Genomic DNA, 18,810 nt, shown 5'->3' with positions numbered 1-18,810 from the left:
AATAAAACAATAAACGGCATTACAGGTGATTGGAGCGCGAGAACGTTACGGTTTCGGCGCAAAAAACGCCAAATGCCACTTGCCCTCTCCACGCTCATGTTGCCGTTACGACGTTCGGATGTTTAACATGATGTGGCCGCTACGTTAGTTACGTGAATGCCATAAGCAAGGCTTTTGCAGTAGCTTAGTACAGCACGAACATTTATAGATCTAATCTGAAATTGTTGGTAGAGCACACGGTTTACAAACTTTAATAGGGTTTTCACTTCCCGTTACTTCCGATTCCTGTCACCAGGGGCCTCTCTGTGAAGTGTTTCAAACATGGCGTCCCCCAGTAGCATCAGCACTCTGCGCGACTCGCATGACAATTCACCGTGGTTTTTGTTCCAGGAAAGGTAAATGAAGTTTTCTTGCGATGACTGCTTACATTGCAGTAGCATTTAGGAGTGCTGTGATGTTTCTGTTGGCGTGCATCATATTTGACTAAGCGTCTCTCGTACGAGCGCCCTTGTTTCAGAGTTGAATCATAGGCTAATGCTAGCAACTTACTTGATCGCTCTCATTTTCTTTTCTTGTTGCTTTTCATTGCTCACAACACGTAACATGGTGTTGTGAGCAATGTACCAAGAGGAACACGACGAAAAAGGTTACGTGTTATCCCCGAGCGCAGGGAAGAAAGAGTGTCTTTTCGCCTGCTGCGGCTCTTGACTTTGATGTAAGGCAAAATCGAGAAGAGAAGACAGACAAGCTGTAAGCATCAGTTAAAAAAAAAGTAAATGAATTCCACTAGGAAGTGAGAAATAACGGCGTAGGCGTGTTCAGATGAGGACACACTTGGGGGAGTGCCGACTATTTCTCAGCGAAATTTTTTGTATGAGGTGGGCATGTGCTCTAGTCCCTCTATAGAAAAGAATCGATCAACCTTTGTGTTAAGAAATTCAGCGCGAATTCGGAGAAAGTCTAATCGTGGAGAAGAGCATTCTTGCGACTTTCAGATTTTGCAAACTTGAAGACCAATCACTTCAAAAATAAAACTTTGTACGCTGCCAAACATATTTTTCGTAATATTAAACTATTGGAACTACTGGCCCAAAAAAACTTGAATTTCTGCCACCCACAATCTTTTTTTTTCTTTAAGTTGCTGTACTTTTCTTGTTCAGCAAGCGCCTCTCATTGACCCTGAGATCAGCGGCCATGTGGGGTTATTTTAGACAGGGCAGCGAAGCAAAAAATTTCCAGACAAATCTTCGAAGAAGTTTTTTGCAAATTAACATAAAAAATTAGCAGCTACGCTGCGTATTTATTTTGTAAGAAAATGGCGAAGTCACCAAAATTTTACAGTACACCCTCACAGGAGTAATAAATCTAGTGCTGCAAGAACATTCAGCATTATTTTAGGCAGAAAGATTGGTCCTATTTTTTAGAGCCCTATGATGTGTGTAGTTGTAATAATAACATCAAAGTTACATTCACATTGCATTCCGAACTCGCTGTTTTTCTGTTACTAAAGAATAGTGACCCAGATTCTGCAGTTGCCTCTTCCGACTCACGAAATGACAGACTTGGGTTTTCAGGGCTCTGGTAACCAAATTTTACTTACGGTACGTTAAGGTAGCAAGCATGGGAGAGCGGGCACAGCGAGCTGTTTAATACCCCTGTGACATGGGCACCCACAAACTCCTTTTAACATTGCCGTCTTTATCTCGAGGGAGATGCACTTGGTGGCTCACAGTCCCCCTTCCGCTAAGGGAACTTAATGGAGCTTTTGGTCAAAGGAGATTGGCGACACCCCTCGACGGCTAAATGGAGCACTCTCGTGCCCATACTGGTTGTTGTAAAATTGAGATTGCATTAAACTTTATTGTTGTGTGTGTTTAGAACGTTTGTATTGAATTAAATACAAGCTCAAGCACAGTTCAGCAGCAGTTGTACTTGCTGCTGCACAATACCCTTGACCTAGGCTGCTTGGCACAGTGTTTTTTTCGTCTTTCAGGGTGTTTACATGAACCCGACAGAATCAGGTTGAGCCGGCTTGTCCAGCTGGAATACACCGTATTTATTCGAATCTAGGCCGATAGTTTTTTCAAATAATCATATTCCAAACCTAGGGTTGCTTAGATTTGAGGATTTTAAAAAAACGTGCCAGTTTTTCATTGAAACTGCTAAATATGGTGCATAGCTAGCACCATCTAGAAAAGTCAGTATCGCAGCCGCTACTAGCCATGCCAGTAGCCAACCGTACACAAGCGAGGTTGCCATTTTGACCTGTGTCGTGTCGGCCGTGGTGTTATCACGATGGCACCAAGCAGGAGATACCACTACAGTGCCGCTTTAAAGCGAAAAAGTTGTGATAGCTGCAGAGGCATCGTCGAACCTTAAAGCCGGGCAGCACTTTGGCGTCGACAAGAAAAACATCTGTCATTGAAAGGGACAACAGCAGCTTTTTGCGTGCGCCGCAACAAGGATGGTATTTAGCGGACCAAAGAAAGGCCGTCGCCACGAAGTGGAGACAGTTTTGGCCGACTTTGTTCGGACGCAGAGAGCAGCCGCCCTTCCAGTGACAACAGAAGTGCTCCAAACGAAAGCTAGGGAACTTTCAAGGGAGCGAGGCCTAAAGCGAAATGATTTCAAAGCCAGCCAGGGCTAGCTTCAGAAATTCATGAAGTGCTTCGGCTTCAGCCTTCGACATCGCACTTCAATCACCCAGAAGCTGCCAAGCGATTTCGAAGAAAAGCTGATAGCTTTTCAGCGCTACGTGCTGCGAAAGAGAGAAGCAGCACGTAGCGCTGAAACCAACCTTGGGCAAGTCGACAACGCCGACCAGACGGCTGTGTATTTTGATATGCCAGTGGCGTACACCGTGAATGAAAAGGGTGCCAAGGAGGTGAAGGTGCACTCTGCAGGCTACGGGAAGCAGCACGCAACTGTGATGCTGTGCTGCAGAGCTGATAGACATAAACTCCCTCCTTATATGATATTTAAAAGGAAGACACTGCCTGCTCGAGAAACTTTCCCAAGAAATGTCATGCTCGCTGTCATACCGGGCGGCATGACGGGCCAGTTGCAGCCACTTGATGTCTGCATGAACAAACCTTTCAAGGATCGTCTGCGGAAATGTTACACGGACTGGTTGACTGATGAAGACCACATGCTAACGGCAACGGGCAGCATCAAACGTGCATCACAATCGCAGCTTGCGGGCTTGGTAGCTGCAGCATGGGACGACATCCCAGGTACTTTGATCACGTGCTGCATTTTAGAAAGTGCAGCCTATCTAATGTGCTTGACGGTACCGAAGATAGTGCACTGTTTGAAGGTGACAGTGACAAGGAACATAGCGACGAGTCTAGCAGCGATAATGACGTTGAATGAGCTCTGCACGTTCAGATTCAATAAATGCTGTTTGCATTTTGTGAACGCTGTCCTCACTTTTCTTGTTCGGCCTACATTCGAGGTAATATATATATTTTTTTGTTGGCTTTGGACTTTAGGGACTGAGCCTAGATTTGAGTAAATACGGTACCTGTCAAGTTCATGTAAACATTAGCTGGTTGGACTGAACAAGCGTTGAGTTGGGCTGCCCAACTTGTTTGCAGCGTGTATGCACACGTAGAAGGGTCGGGCCCGCCAATGCCAAGACTTGTGCAGGAACACTGTGATGTCGCGATTTAGGTGCCAGCAGCAGAAATAGCATCAAGATGAGGCCAAAACAAGCACTGTGCAGCCCAACCTCATCGTAGCAATAAGACCCACGGAATAGAGCTGTTGCAGACAGAAACGAACCAGAAGCTCAGTTAGGACGCGTTGGTGTCTCAGCTCGACACCGTGTGCCATCGTTGTCTGGACTTGTCAGAAGCGAGTTCATGTAAGCGCGGTCACGTGGGGCTCAGTCAGCCCAATTTTTTACTGCCCGCTTGCGTTGGGTAAATGTAAGTGCAGCCTTTGTCGTGCTAGTCATGCAGGGGTAGACAAAATAAGAAAGCTCACAAGGTGACCATTGCATGAAATGTTGCGTTTTAGTATAGTTTGCAGCAGTTTAGGTTGCAGAACGCAGAGCCTACTCACTAGACCGCAAAGGAAAATGTCGATAAGCACAGGGTGGCTAGTGTGGCTGTCAGCACTGCTGTTTAGTGAGCGCATTTTGTTTTTTAACGAGGTGTATCTTTCGTGCATCAAATATATTGAATATTTTTGTGGAAGGAGCGTTCATTGTAATAGCTACAAGCATAATTAGCAGTAAGTTACATTCTTGTACTGAATGCACCTCTCGCGGTTTCTTTTATAGGCCGTGACACAATCACGACTTCCTTGAGGTCGAACTCTCTTATCGTAAAGAAGTTTGTGGGTGCCTGTATGACACAAGCATAAGGCTAGTCTGGGTAAAGTACTACTGCCACTGCTCTCTAATTAAGCTTGATATCTGAAATTCATCCCATTTACATGACCAGTGTATATGCCTAGTGGGAAGTGACGCAACTGCAGTGGAGGAGTCAGCTGGGTGTGTTTAGGTAAGGACAGATTGTAGAAGCAGTTCCAAATATTTATTTTAGGCACGAAAACCATCCCACAGAATAGGACAGAGACTACTTTGTCACAGAAGAAATCTCAACTGTAAAAAAGTGCTAAAATCGCATTATCAGGCCGCAAAATTTTGCAGCTGGAAGAGCGCATGGTATAGAGAGTAGTTTTCTACACATTAAACATTTCACTATAGACCTATTGAACTAAGGTGAATTCAGTATGTGAAAGAACATTACGTTGTGCGACCTGACCAAGGAAATTCCTTATATGTTGTGCAGTGTGCATTCACAGATTGAAAAAAGAATGTTCGGTTTGCATTAGTACTTACTTCTCTGAATGGTTACTTACTGGGCACAAATAACGCAAATAATTACATTCCGAAGTCGCAAACCTAAAGCTACGGTTCTTCCACTTTCGTATAACTTCATCAGACACAGACCTCTCAACCCAAGCTTTGAATGATAAACCTGCCGTGGTTGCTCAGTGGCTATGGTGTTGGGCTGCTGAGCATGAGGTCGCAGGATCTAATCCTGGCCACGGTGGCCGCATTACGATGGGGGCGAAATGCGAAAACGGCCATTTAGGTGCACGTTAAAGAACCCCAGGTGGTCAAAATTTCTGGAGTCTTCCACTACGGCGTGCCTCATAAGCAGAAAGTGGTTTTGGCACGTCAAAACCCATCATTTATTTTTTGAATGATAAATTAGTCGATCTGTATAGCCTCGTCATAGCTTCGAAACGGCCCTTTATCACAATAATGATTCTGGCTGCCTGTGCATGATTGCCACCAACTCCAGCCACTGTGAAATTTGTTTTCTTGGAAACAAAATTGGAATAAGTATGCTGTTGACCTTGATAACTACCCCCATCGTTGAACAGTGAAGTGAGTACCTTAGTATATATGTTGCATATTTTTATCAATAACAAAACATAGCAACATAATTTTGTGGGAAACTGATCACAAGAGATGAACCTCAAGTAATTTTACTGAAATCGGAAATTATTTTTATTTTTTGAAGACAAAAATAGTTGATATTCTGACTTATGATTTTTTTTTTACATTTGCCATCCAGTTCCTAGCGATAAAGAAAATGGTAAATACACTCTTTTGTAAGTTATGTAGCACATTACGAATAGAGCAAAAGGTTTTCCATACGTAAGCAGTTCTAGGCATACCCAACCAGGAAACCCATCCATCCGTCATGTAAGATGAATCGCTATAAAGAAATTAATGTGTAAAACAAAATAAATTCGAAAAGAAAAACGTTGGCAATATTGAATTTTGAACCTAACACCCCACACTCCAATACTGAGTTTCTTATGCACTGGGCTAAATACCCACGCTTGCTGAATATAGCTGAACCATATGAATGTTGTACCGGCAGTGCAAAACAAATGTCAAGAACAGTTTCTGTGAAGGCTTTGTTGAAAGATTTGATGATGGTGGAATAAAAGCCATCTATAGAACCACACGTGAAGCCATCTTGGAGCGTTCTGCATATCATGAAAACTCAGACTTTGGGAAAATGTAATGCCAAACACGCCACATCCACAATGCATTTCAGTGGTCACGTGATGCGCCTTGCATTGAGGGTTCCTTCACCGACCGAAATGCCACTGATCTCCAAGGGTTCGTGTGCTTCGCATCTAGCAGCACAGATACACAAGGAGTCAATGAATTGATATAAGGAGTGATGAGGGGTAGTATTGGTCTTGTCACGGTTGCTACTGGTTCAATGTGGGTGGATGAAGTGCTAAAAAGGGCTTATAATGATCAGAGCAATACTAGTAAGGTTGATAGTAGTTGATAGCAGTTGGATTGTGTCCCATAAGGACAGATAAATGTTAATAAGGACCCAATCAATTGCGATAAGATTTATAATGACTTATAAGGATTGATAAGCATTTATACTGACTGGCCGGATCAAGTTTGATAAGATTGATAGTGGTACTGGGTTGCATGGAGATGAGCAAGTGGCACAATGATTATGCATACTTGGACAACACCTGTGGAGTTCCTGCATGAATTCTTTGAAGTTTAAGCCATCATTTCAAAATGCCAAATAAGCCACCAATTTTTTCTTGTATGTGAAAGTGGAAAGTTAGCATTTTTGTTCATGCCGTGCTATGATTAAACTCAACTTACCTTAATTCTGTGGGAGAGGTTTAATAGATGACTTTTCAATGTGTACAAAACTGTATTCTCTATACCACTCGCTTTTTAAGTTAGAACATTCTGAAACATGGATGTGACATTTTTGCACTTCATCTTATTCAAGATTTTTTCTGTGTGAAACAAAGACGTATGTAGGGAAAGTAGTCTCGGTTACAATGTGTGGATAGGTTTTTCTGTCTAATACAAACATGTTAACAAAAAAATATTCTGGACCTCTTTTGTAACTGTCATTAACTGATCACACACACATGACTCCTCTACAACAGCGGTGTCGTTGCGATTTCCCACTGGCTAGTACACCGGCCATATAAACGAAGCATTTTAGAGAGTAGTGCCGGTAGTAGTTTCCCAGACCAGCCTTCACCAGCTTGCTTTGCGCTCTCTTGTGTGCTTGCTACCTTAACATATGGTAGGTGAAATATTGATACAGGAGCCCTGAAAACTAGGGGTGTGCGAATATTCAAAAATATTGAATATTTTTAATCATACTCAACTCGACAATAGGTACTCAATAATTTTTGAATATTCTATTGGATAGGAATATTTGAAATAAATTGAATATATTTCTTTCGGTGCAGGAGTAAACAAGCTTCATAACGTTTGGTTTTAACCAATGTAAGCAAGTGCGTGATTTTGTGCTGAATTTCGCGATTTTGTGCAGCTGGCAAAATTTCATTTGTAAAACATGCTTAGCTGCTGGACTTCTAAGCTGTGCAGCGAAGCTAACCTCTCTCTGGCAAAGGACACGGATTTGTAAACAGCGAGGGTGCACTCTTTTGCAGGTTGCAATCCTGAGCTTATTGCTTGTCAGCAAATTCGATGAGTTTCGGCAGGTACAGGGTCAAATGCCCCTGAGTTTCCAGGACATTCATGCAGTATAACAGGGCACAGGTTGGCGAGAACAGACAACCAGCGGAAATTATTCAATTTTCAAGAGATAACAATCTTGTAGTATACCTTACTAGTTTATTTTTGTACCAATGACAATGTAATTGCAGTGTTCCAACATGTTAAACCAACTTGCTAATGAATGCATGTGCATATCATTTGATATTCGATTGTGATTAATCATATTCAAACATTTTTATATTTGCACACCCCCTACTGAAAACCCAAGCTCATGTCATTTCGTGGCTTAAAAGAGGCAAAAAAGGTGTGATATTAGTCGCTTTTCCTTACTAACAGAAAAACAGCGAGCTTGGAATACAATATGAATGTAATTTTGATTTTGTTATTCTACATACGAGGAAAATTCCAAATGAAAGTTCTCCTATTTTTGGGGGACATAGAGAAACTGTTAATACGGTGTTCACCACACTGTTGTGAGTGGCGCTTCCTCCACTCTTCAAATAAGCACGTGTGCGCTTTGATCGGATGCTCAGTCTTGGTTTGGCAGCCATTGAAAATGAAGCTCCCGTTGAACGCTACTGCCAAGTGTGAAGTTCGCGCAGTTATTAAATTTTTTAATGCAAAAGGTGTTAAGCAGGTTGAAATTCATAGGTAATTGATGGAAGTGTATGACCACTTGTGCATGGATGTCAAGAACGTTTGCAAGTGGTGTAGAGAGTTTACAGCCGGCTGTACTGAAATTCACGACAAAGAAAGGAGCGGTAGGGCGTCAGTTTCCGAAGAGACAGTTGCGAAGATTGAGGTCATGCGTGAAGATCGGAGGGTCACTCTAGGTACTCTCTGCATTTTGGTTCCCGAGGCTTCTTGAAGCACCATCCACAGGATTTTAATGGAAACGTTGCAATATCGGAAGGTGTGTCCAAGATGGGTACCATGGCATTCCACTTTACACCTGAGACAAAACAGTCCCACAAGTTGCGGCATCCCTCTTTGCCCCAGCCACAAAAATTCTAACACAGTCTGCCGATAAAGTCGTGGCAACTGTGTTTTGGGACTGGAAAAGGGTACTGTTGGTCAACTTTCTGCCTGCTGAGACAGCAATAAACACTGACAGATATTGTGAAACACCAAAAAAACTCTCAAGGGCAATTCAGAACCGGAGAAGAGACATAAGGACCTCCCAAAGTCGGTCCTTATCTGAACACACCCTATATGTAAAGATGTCTTGAACAAGTACAAGTGTTTTTAACTATCTCTTGTTAAATTAGTGCTTATGTAGCCAATTTGGGAGCGAAGAAGATTCCAGCATCTTCTTTGTTTTCTATATTTTGAACTTCACAGAGTCAAAATGCTTCAGTTCTTCCAGCCTGAAGAGCTCCGAAGAGCAATGTTTCGCTGTTCAACATTGCTTTTCTCATTGGCGCTGCAAGGCATGGTTGTTCGACACTATCATGTCCGTAACTTGATGACATCGTGGGTGCAAAATGAACAAGTAAGGTGGCAGCCTGTGCTTTGGTACAATCGCAGTAGGTTTTGTGATGGTGAAAGCTTATATTTCTATTCTTCTGATTCAGAAGAATAATCATTTCCGATACACTACTGTATGCGGCCTCTGTGAAGCTTTGTAGAAAGGATGGCCACATTGACAGTGAGCATGTATCAGGGGTGTATTCTGTATGGCTCGGTTGAATATTGTCACTGTTAACCAAAGAGGTGCTAAGAATCACTGGCTCCAGACAGGCCGCCATTGGAATATGAACCTGGCAACGTTTGACGCTAGAACGTTATCTAGTGAGGCGAGTCTAGCAGTGCTATTGGAGGAATTAGAGGGCAGTAAATGGGATATAATAGGGCTCAGTGAAGTTAGGAGGCCAAAAGAAGCATATGCAGTGCTAAAAAGCGGGCACGTCCTGTGCTACCGGGGCTTAGCGGAGAGAAGAGAACTAGGCGTCGGATTCCTGATCAATAAGAATATAGCTGGTAACATACAGGAATTCTATAACATTAACGAGAGGGTGGCAGGTCTTGTGAAACTTAATAAGAGGTACAAAATGAAGATTGTACAGGTCTATGCCCCTACATCCAGTCATGATGACCAGGAAGTCGAAAGCTTCTATGAAGACGTGGAATCGGCGATGGGTAGAGTGAAAACTAAATACACTATACTAATGGGCGACTTTACTGCCAAGGTAGGCAAGAAGCAGGCTGGAGACAAGGCAGTAGGGGAATATGGCATAGGCACTAGGAATATCAGGGGAGAGTTATTAGTAGAGTTTGCGAAACAGAATAATACGAGCACAATGAATACCTTCTTTCGCAAGAGGGATAGCCGAAAGTGGACGTGGAGGAGACCGAACGGCGAGACTAGAAATGAAATAGACTTCATACTCTGCGCTAACCCTGGCATCATACAAGATGTGGACGTGCTCGGCAAGGTGCGCTGCAGTGACCACAGGATGGTAAGAACTCGAATTAGCCTAGACCTAAGAAGAGAACGGAAGAAACTGGTACATAAGAAGCCGATCAATGAGTTAGCGGTAAGAGGGAAAATAGAGGAATTCTAGAACAAGCTACAGAACAGGTACTCGGCTTTAACTCACGAAGAGGACCTTAGTGTTGAAGCAATGAACGACAATCTTGTGGGCATCATTAAGGAGTGTGCAATGGAAGTTGGTGGTAACTCCGTTAGGCAGGATACCAGTAAACTATAGCAGGAGACGAAAGATCTGATCAAGAAACGCCAGTGTATGAAAGCATCTAACCCTACAGCTAGAATAGAACTGGCAGAACTTTCGAAGTTAATCAACAAGTGTAAGACAGCTGACATAAGGAAGTATAATATGGACAGAATTGAACATGCTCTCAGAAACGGAGGAAGCCTAAAAACAGTGAAGAAGAAACTAGGAATTGGCAAGAATCAGACGTATGCGTTCAGAGACAAAGCCGGCAATATCATTACTAACATGGATGAGATAGTTCAAGTGGCTGAGGAGTTCTATAGAGATTTATACAGTACCAGTGGCACCCACGACGATAATGGAAGACAAATAGTCTAGAGGAATCTAGAGGAACGCCGGAAGAAGTAAAGAAAGCCTTGGGAGATATGCAAACGGGGAAGGCAGCTGGGGAGGATCAGGTAACAACAGATTTGTTGAAGGATGGTGGGCAGATTGTTCTGGAGAAACTGGCCACCCTGTATACGCAATGCCTCATGACGTCGAGCGTACCGGAATCTTGGAAAAACACTAACATAATCCTAATCCATAAGAAAGGGGACGCCAAAGACTTGAAAAATTATAGACCGATCAGCTTACTGTCCGTTGCCTATAAACTATTTACTAAGGTAATCGCAAATAGAATCAGGAACACCTTAGACTTCTGTCAAGCAAAGGACCAGGCAGGAGTCCGTAAAGGCTACTCAACAATAGATCATATTCACACTCTCAATCAGGTGATAGAGAAATGTGCGGAATATAACCAACCCTTATATATAGCTTTCATTGATTACGAGAAAGCGTTTGATTCTGTCGAAACCTCAGCAGTCATGGAGGCATTATGGAACCAGGGTGTAGATGAGCCGTATGTAAAAATACTGGAAGATATCTATAGCGGCTCCACAGCCACCGTAGTCCTCCACAAAGAAAGCAACAAAATCCCAATAAAGAAAGGCGTCAGGCAGGGAGATACGATCTCTCCAATGCTATTCACAGCATGTTTACAGGAGGTATTCAGAGACCTGGATTGGGAAGAATTGGGGGTAAAAGTTAATGGAGAATACCTTAGTAACTTGCGATTCGCTGATGATATTGCCTTGCTTAGTAACTCAGGGGACCAATTGCAATGCATGCTCAATGACCTGGAGAGGCAAAGCAGAAGAGTGGGTCTAAAAATTAATCTGCAGAAAACTAAAGTAATGTTTAACAGTCTCGGAAGAGAACAGCAATTTACAATAGGTAGCGAGGCACTGGAAGTGGTAAGGAAATACATCTACTTAGGGCAGGTAGTGACGGCAGATCCGGATCATGAGACGGAAATAATCAGAAGAATAAGAAAGGGCTGGGGTGCGTTTGGCAGGCATTCTCAGATCATGAACAGCAGGTTGCCATTATCCCTCAAGAGAAAAGTATATAATAGCTGTGTCTTACCAGTACTCACCTACGGGGCAGAAACCTGGAGGCTTACGAAAAGGGTTCTACTCAAATTGAGGACGACGCAACGAGCTATGGAAAGAAGAATGATAGGCGTAACGTTAAGGGTTAACAAAAGAGCAGATTGGGTGAGGGAACAAACGCGAGTTAATGACATCCTAGTTGAAATCAAGAAAAAGAAATGGGCATGGGCAGGACGTGTAATGAGGGAAGATAACCGATGGTCATTAAGGGTTACGGACTGGATTCCAAGGGAAGGGAAGTGTAGCAGGGGGCGGCAGAAAGTTAGGTGGGCGGATGAGATTAAGAAGTTTGCAGGGACGGCATGGCCACGATTAGTACATGACCGGGGTTGTTGGAGAAATATGGGAGATGCCTTTGCCCTGCAGTGGGCGTAACCAGGCTGATGATGATGATGATAATAACCAAAGAGGTGACAACTATGCAGAATCCTTTTCGTATCTCTGAAAATATTCGACCAATCTGAAAAATTATTTCTGGCAAGCCTTTGGGAAGGGCAATACGCTCGCTGCAATGCATATTTCCGTTTTCATAGAAAGTGTTTCCGGGCCCCTCAAGCTTTTTGTGGATACTCATGTACCATAAAACTAGTAATTACGAGGGCCACTTTTCTCGGAGTGTATCACTTAGCAAGGGGAGGTTGTGAGCAGTGACAAATGTCAAGACAATGAAAGCCGTTCTAATGACCGTGACAAGGACAAAAGTACCCTTAGACTGTGTAGATAATTCTTCGAGGGGAAAAATGGGAAAATGAAGCCATTTCGTTTCAGTGCCTAAGCAAAGCAATTTTCAGGTGCAAGGTGGGCTAGTTGGTTTCTTGGCTGACCTGTGAAACGTGTCACATTTTTATCTTGCAGGCTAGACCACCTGTCCAGTCAGCTTGTTCGGCGAGTGGCTGGGTACGTAGCTGGCTGAAAATGCTGCCTGTGCACATAGTTGAGAGCACAAGCAAGGCAGCAGTACATGCATTATAAATTATTAAGATATAAGGTTACAGACTTGCAAATCGCTGATCACCTTGGTTCAATTAGTAATTACATTTGGTACTAGTGTACCTAAACGAATTTTGCAGCCAAGTCTGACAAATTAAAAAAATTTTAAAGGTGAAATCTTCAACATGCACTTACATTAGTCTATTTTTTCTCCTCTCTGAGCAACATGCTAGTGTGAGCCTTTCAACTATAATACTATTAGTGGTTGCTTCTCACTGGTGTTGAGCAATTTTGTTTTTGGTGTGGAAGACTAAGCCTTTTTCTTTTGGTTGCATTGTGTATTGCAGTTTTTACCAAGTCACCCAAGAAGTAGAGTAATTACTGTTTAAGAATAGACATACTGAGATGCATATATACATCGTTGAATGTAATTTCTGGTTGTGCAATAAAAATGCATCTTTTTCATAAAAGAATGGCTGTCCTCATTACTGTTTGATACAAGTGCTGGGTGGGGTGTTTCAGAGATCAAGTATCATTTACAGCAAGCACATATTTAACAACTGCACTGTAAAATGTAGCTCGTACTGGACCTACTGTATACACATATACAACACATTGACATTTTTTATTTAATAATTTAAAAATTTCTTCATCATAGAAATTGCAGTTTCGGTGCCTTAACTTTCTTTGCACTATGTGTTGCACTTGATTAACTTGAAATGATCGGAACTGCTCACTTTTTAATTATTAGCATGAGATTGCTTCAAGACTTTTATTTCCGAGAATGATTATGTATTTATTTAAAATACCTTACAGGCCCAAAGGGCATTGAGTAAGGGGGGTTTAGTTATTACAATGAAAGTACAAGCAAACTAGTAACATCGAAATGTAATGCAACAAAGCAAATTGCAAAATACAAAACAAGGTTCCAATGCAAGTGAACAAAAATATGCAACACAACAAAATATTTATTTATTTATTTTATTTATTTACAATACTGCCAGTCTCTACTGAGACCATAGCAGGTTTGCGAAAAAAAGCACTAAAAGAGCATTTGACTGCAAGTGATGAAGAAAGTGCAACACATCACAAAATGAACAAATTATGGACTAATCGGACTAATCCATAATACAGCACTACTGCAAAAAATTCACCTCAAGCTTGTGACGGAAGTTATGTAGTATTATGTGTTATTGATCATGTAACCCCCTCTTACACAATGCTTCCTTGAAGAGTCTAAGGTACATTAAATAAATTACTTAACAAGAAAACATGCACTTTTTGTGACGGCAAGGGATTTATATATTTCAATCCACAGGCTTCTTTTACTAGTCGGCACTTAAGCTGTTTGGCATTATGGAGGCACCTAGGTCTTATTTCACTTGTCACCAAGCCAGAAACCTCTTACTCTTAGCGGTTTTCTATCCGGTGGAAACAAAAGCTTCTCAAGGAGTCCAAACTGCACTGGAGTGCACAGATATGTCTGTGTCGTAACTTGGAAATGGATGCCAGACCATCCGGCTCTCTCAGGACATCAGGTAGTATACATATACTGCAACACTGCACTAACATTTACACATACCATGTGTTTCAGTCAAGTAAATGTAAAAAAAAGAGTTGTATATATTTGTGCATTTCTTCCAGTAATCCATCATTTGCTGTGGTGGACATCAGGTGCATATATTGAAATTGCTTATGAACATGCAAACAGCTTGCTCATTAGATTTTTACCTATTACTTTTAGAGGCCATGTAGTAATGAAAGTCAAAGCTAGCCAGTCGGGAAAGTATTTGTTAGTAGGTAGGTCAATTGGCAGCAGCTTCAAGAAATGTGCACTAGAACTAAACGTTGCACGCAAAGTTTTCACACACTGACCAAACATAGTTAGGCGCGTAGAATATAGAGCAGGATGTCGCTGCATCTGGAATATCTTTAAACTGGTGCCGCTTGTGAAGCTTCTGTCAAATATTCTTCCTGCACGAGCTAGGTGCAGTTTGGCAATCACATGATTCCAAAGTAAAGACAAATTTGCATTAAATTTTGTTGACATGTTCATTTAGAATTTGAAGATGTACACCTGTAATTTACTGAGACTAATATTACTTGAATCCCCTTATCTGAGAAAATATGCATTTATTATCCACATAAAATTGTTTTAACATGTAGTATTTGTTCCTGACAGTACATTTAGTACTATGCACCTTTCGTTATACTAATTTGGATGGATATCGCAGGAGTTTTGTTGAGTGCGATTCTAAAACTACCAGAAAGGTGCACATAGCAAGCACCCAGATGTTACTAAATATTCTCTTCAAAGAAGAAAATATATTGGGTGCCTGACAAAACAGTGCCCAATACACACTTGAGAATGCAGTTAATCGAAATGTTCTGTGTAATGTATGGTGCACAAACACATTGTGCAGGTGGTGCTTGTGGCTGCGAAGCCTGTGTGTTGAATGATGTGTGAATATCTTTACTGTTATTTGCCTTCTTCTTTACCACTGTATGAAGAAGATGTAAAAAATAGACAGCGAGAAGAGTGCATGTACATGCGTGCCTAACCGTACACAAAATAAAGTTTATCCAAACAAAGTTCCACTACCAACTGAATTTTTTTTTCACAGTACAGGTTTTTATTTTTTTTATAACACCCATCATGTGTGGCTAAGGCAGAACTGTTGCTAAGCATGAGACAGCGGGATTAAATTGCAGCCACAGTGGCTGCATTTTGATGGAGTCAAAATGCAAAAACATCCATCTGCTGCCTGCATCGTAATGAATGTTAAAAAAGAACTAAATCGTCAAAAGTAATTGGAAGCCATCCACTATGGCATGCCTCTTAATCATACGGTGGTTTTGCTTTAAACATCAGAATTTTTTTATATATATATATAAAACTGGAGGTGCACATGGCTATTAATACGTTCCTTATACTATAGCAGGCTGGAGAGCAATTCCCGTGTTGTACAATGAAAGTGATGTGTTGCTGACATACATTTCCCAATTTCTTGATATAAAATGCTATGAGGGCCTCTCCTGCCACTGACTCTCCGACCCTTCTCATCGTCTTCAATATGAACTCTCCCAGTAGCTATAACAACTAAAGCAATGAGTTGCACTTTGCCAATAAGTAAAAGGAATGGGTGGAGCAGCAGGCCAGAGCCACACTATTGCAGGCACATTTTTGTACAAAAGATAGCGTGTCTTTCTCTGTGTGCTACAAGTAAATTATTGGCAGGGGAGAAACTCAAAACAGTGGGTCACTTCACTTGATCCCCCATATGGCACCCGTACAGCACTTTGAGTGGGAAATATGCACTTCACCACATGATAAGCAATGGAAGTTGGCTGCCAATAATAAAATCGCCTTCAGAACAACTCTGTGCTTGGTCACATCAACGCTCTGTATCCTGTTCTTTGAATGCATTTTCATGACAGTGTTTTCACGACCTGCAAAAAAAGAAAGCCTTGAAGTGGGACAACCTTGCAGTAGACAATAGCAAAGTCCAGTGGAGCTGCTACAATGATTAACACAACAAACTTTTTTTTCTACAAATTGTCAGTGTACACTGTAGGATCGGAGCTTCAGGCTCGAGGCCCATGAGGACTTATAAAAAAAATTCATTCAAGCAAGCAAGCAACACCTTGAAACTCCGCTCAGGTACTGCACCCTTTCCCATCTATGTGGCTGGAAATGCCACCGAGCACATCAGTGTGGGTAAGAGGCCTATGAGGCTATTCAGTTGAAAATTTGGGCCTTTGCATTGTTGTGTGCTTTTTGAAAGGTTCAGCGTTTTGTTCTTTTTTTTGTAATTTGCACTACCAGAAATGTAGCTATACGGCCTCCATTAAAACATCAAATAAAAGTAATGGTACGGCCTCATCATACAAATGCGGTTCACTGTTTAATTGGCAGTGGAAAACGAGTACAATGTTTTTGTTCAACTGCAGCACTGCCCCTCATACATTGAGCATACTTATAACTTAATTTTTGGCTGCTGCTTGAGCATTTTCAATTATCACAAATGCGGATTCGTACCGAGTTTCGGAAAATTGCGCGGCTCACATGGTTTCTCGCGTATATGATTCTGCTCACGCGAATTCACCATGTGAAACGGGAATACAGGAGTGCAACAGGGTGACAAAAATGAATGACGAATAATGCAAAATACATTGTCGCGTTTTAAATCGCAGAAAAGTATAGTCGCTAAAAGTTCATCGGGGATAGCTTCCATTGGTATGAAGCCACGTTTGATACTGTTCCAAAAAAAGAATAACATTTATGTTGGAACCTTGAAAAGGGGCGGCACGAGTGTCTACCAGTTTATTACGAAACAATACGTTCTACATGTGGAGCACTTGTACTTGATACAAGTGATCGCGTCGCTAAAGGCGTATGGGTTTTTCAATACACGCCGCCTAGGCTACTCCGAAATAAAAGTTGCGTGCGTGCGCTAGGAGTAACACACGACGAAATTTTTCAGTATGGATAAGGGGATAAAGGGACGTGATAACAAGGTGTATATGGTGCGCGAGGCACTTCGATCTACAAAAGCTGGGATAATCGTGTGGTATATGGAGCGTTTCTCGCACCAGCCATATCATCGCAGCAATGAAGCGTCCTTCTTCACATCACTGCCTCTCTACCAGGCGAAACAGTAGCAAGGCACAGGCGCCACACATTACGCATATTAAACAAACTATCGCGTGACATGCAGAAAAAAACAACAAAAAGCTTACCTACACGCGCCCAAACTTTGCGAATGCAGGCAAAGCGGGCTTGGGCTGAGCAGACTGCTGGGCGTGCGCGCCTCAGGCGTACCGCATCTCCCTAGTGCCGAGGGACGTACCTAGTAGGATCTAGGGCGCGTGCCGTGCCGCTTCGGTGAAAAAGTACCTAAAACGGTGGTTCGTGCGGGCACCGTATAGTGGCGCAGCGGTCGAGCGCTGGGCTTGGGCGTAAATAGAAACACGCTACCCGGCCACGCTACTCGCCTTGGGCTCGGTCCTCCCTGTTTGCCCGCATTCTTCCTCGCCTCTGGACTATTTTCCTTAACTTTTTTTTTCCCCCTTAGTCCGAGTCGCCAGAGCCTACATCAGCTTGTCGTTGGAAGTAGGCATGCGCGTTTACATTGCTTGTTCGTTCGCGCTCAGATTTCGCAATGAGGTCGCATTCTTTCTTCTTGCATTTTTCACAGAGTGTTTAATTAGTATCTCTGCTTGCCACGGTTCATGCGAAAAAGACACCTCCTACACAGTCGAACCGAACCAACTGCGAACGAACCAGTTTAAAAGCAATGCAAAGCGTTTCACCAATGCGGAGGGAAAAAAATGCCGCTTTTTAGCGAAACGTACGTGAGTTGGAACCAAGCAGCAACACGAGCAAACTCATTAAAAAATAATTTAAAAAAAGGTCCAGAGTTGCAGTCTGGTGCTTCGGCAGTGTGCATCAGTTGTGGCAGCATGCAAAATGCTTATTATTGTAGTTACCTACTTAGTGCAATACATCTTAAGCTGTCTAACAAAAAAAAAAGATACGTGGAGCCAAAGTTCAGTCGGCAACTAAAGCCGGCCCGATGCATTGCCGGCTTGTCGCACCGACGAGCGTTTGGCGCGCTCGGCGTTCAGTCGTGCTCTGACGGAGCCCGCGCGGTCGGCTGCGTGCCGATGTAGCTGGAAGGAGACGTCGGGCCGACTGTTTCCGGAAGTCGGGTGGCCAGTGAAGCCGGCTGCCGACTATTTCCCAACAATCGGCCAATCATTGGCAGTCGGCTAGGGTTGCTTGGGTAGCAGTCTTAAAATTCACGAAATTTGTGACAGGGGAGGATTGCTGTATCCGTCCAAGTTGCTTTTCGAAGCACTAAAGAAACTTGAAGGAATATATTTACAACCTTCTTCCGCAAAGAGGAGCTTTGCAGCGACAGCATAGTTGATGTCATGATTCTAGTGAAAGCTTTAAATTTGGCTATGTCATATATGCTGCAAATTACATGCTGATGATTTCACATCAGCAGTTGTGCGTTTTTATGTCCTAACAAGGCTGCACTTTTACGTAGAAAGTGTTAATCAGTGAAGAGAAGCATGACGAAAAAATAAATTGCACTTTAAAGTTAGCTATACTGTTCTCACATATGCGGCAGAAACCTGGAGGCTTACGAAAAGG

General features: G+C 42.5%; 1 protein-coding gene across 5 annotated transcripts in view; it reads left to right on the top strand.

Moving 5' to 3' along the window:
- LOC139046685 (uncharacterized) overlaps positions 1 to 16,237 on the top strand; it is a 32,958-nt gene extending 16,721 nt beyond the window's left edge. Inside the window, exons 1-4 of one of the 5 annotated variants that reach the window (XR_011509989.1) lie at positions 295 to 395; positions 8,888 to 9,038; positions 12,573 to 12,614; positions 12,995 to 13,111. Coding sequence is in view for 3 of the 5 variants with exons in the window: in XM_070529687.1 (XP_070385788.1) it covers positions 296 to 395; positions 12,573 to 12,577 (105 nt within the window). In the remaining 2 variants the exon portion in view is untranslated. Of the gene's footprint in view, positions 1 to 294; positions 396 to 8,887; positions 9,039 to 12,572; positions 13,112 to 16,210 lie in introns of those variants that run through there. The other 4 variants (XM_070529687.1, XM_070529686.1, XR_011509988.1 and 1 more) reach the window with 4 other exon arrangements.
- Positions 16,238 to 18,810: the final 2,573 nt, after the last annotated feature.

This window comes from Dermacentor albipictus, unplaced genomic scaffold (assembly GCF_038994185.2).
Source record: "Dermacentor albipictus isolate Rhodes 1998 colony unplaced genomic scaffold, USDA_Dalb.pri_finalv2 scaffold_28, whole genome shotgun sequence".
NCBI classification, from domain to species: domain Eukaryota; kingdom Metazoa; phylum Arthropoda; class Arachnida; order Ixodida; family Ixodidae; genus Dermacentor; species Dermacentor albipictus.
The sequence above is the reverse complement of the archived record's forward strand: the minus strand, read 5'-3'. Positions and strand labels throughout refer to the sequence as shown.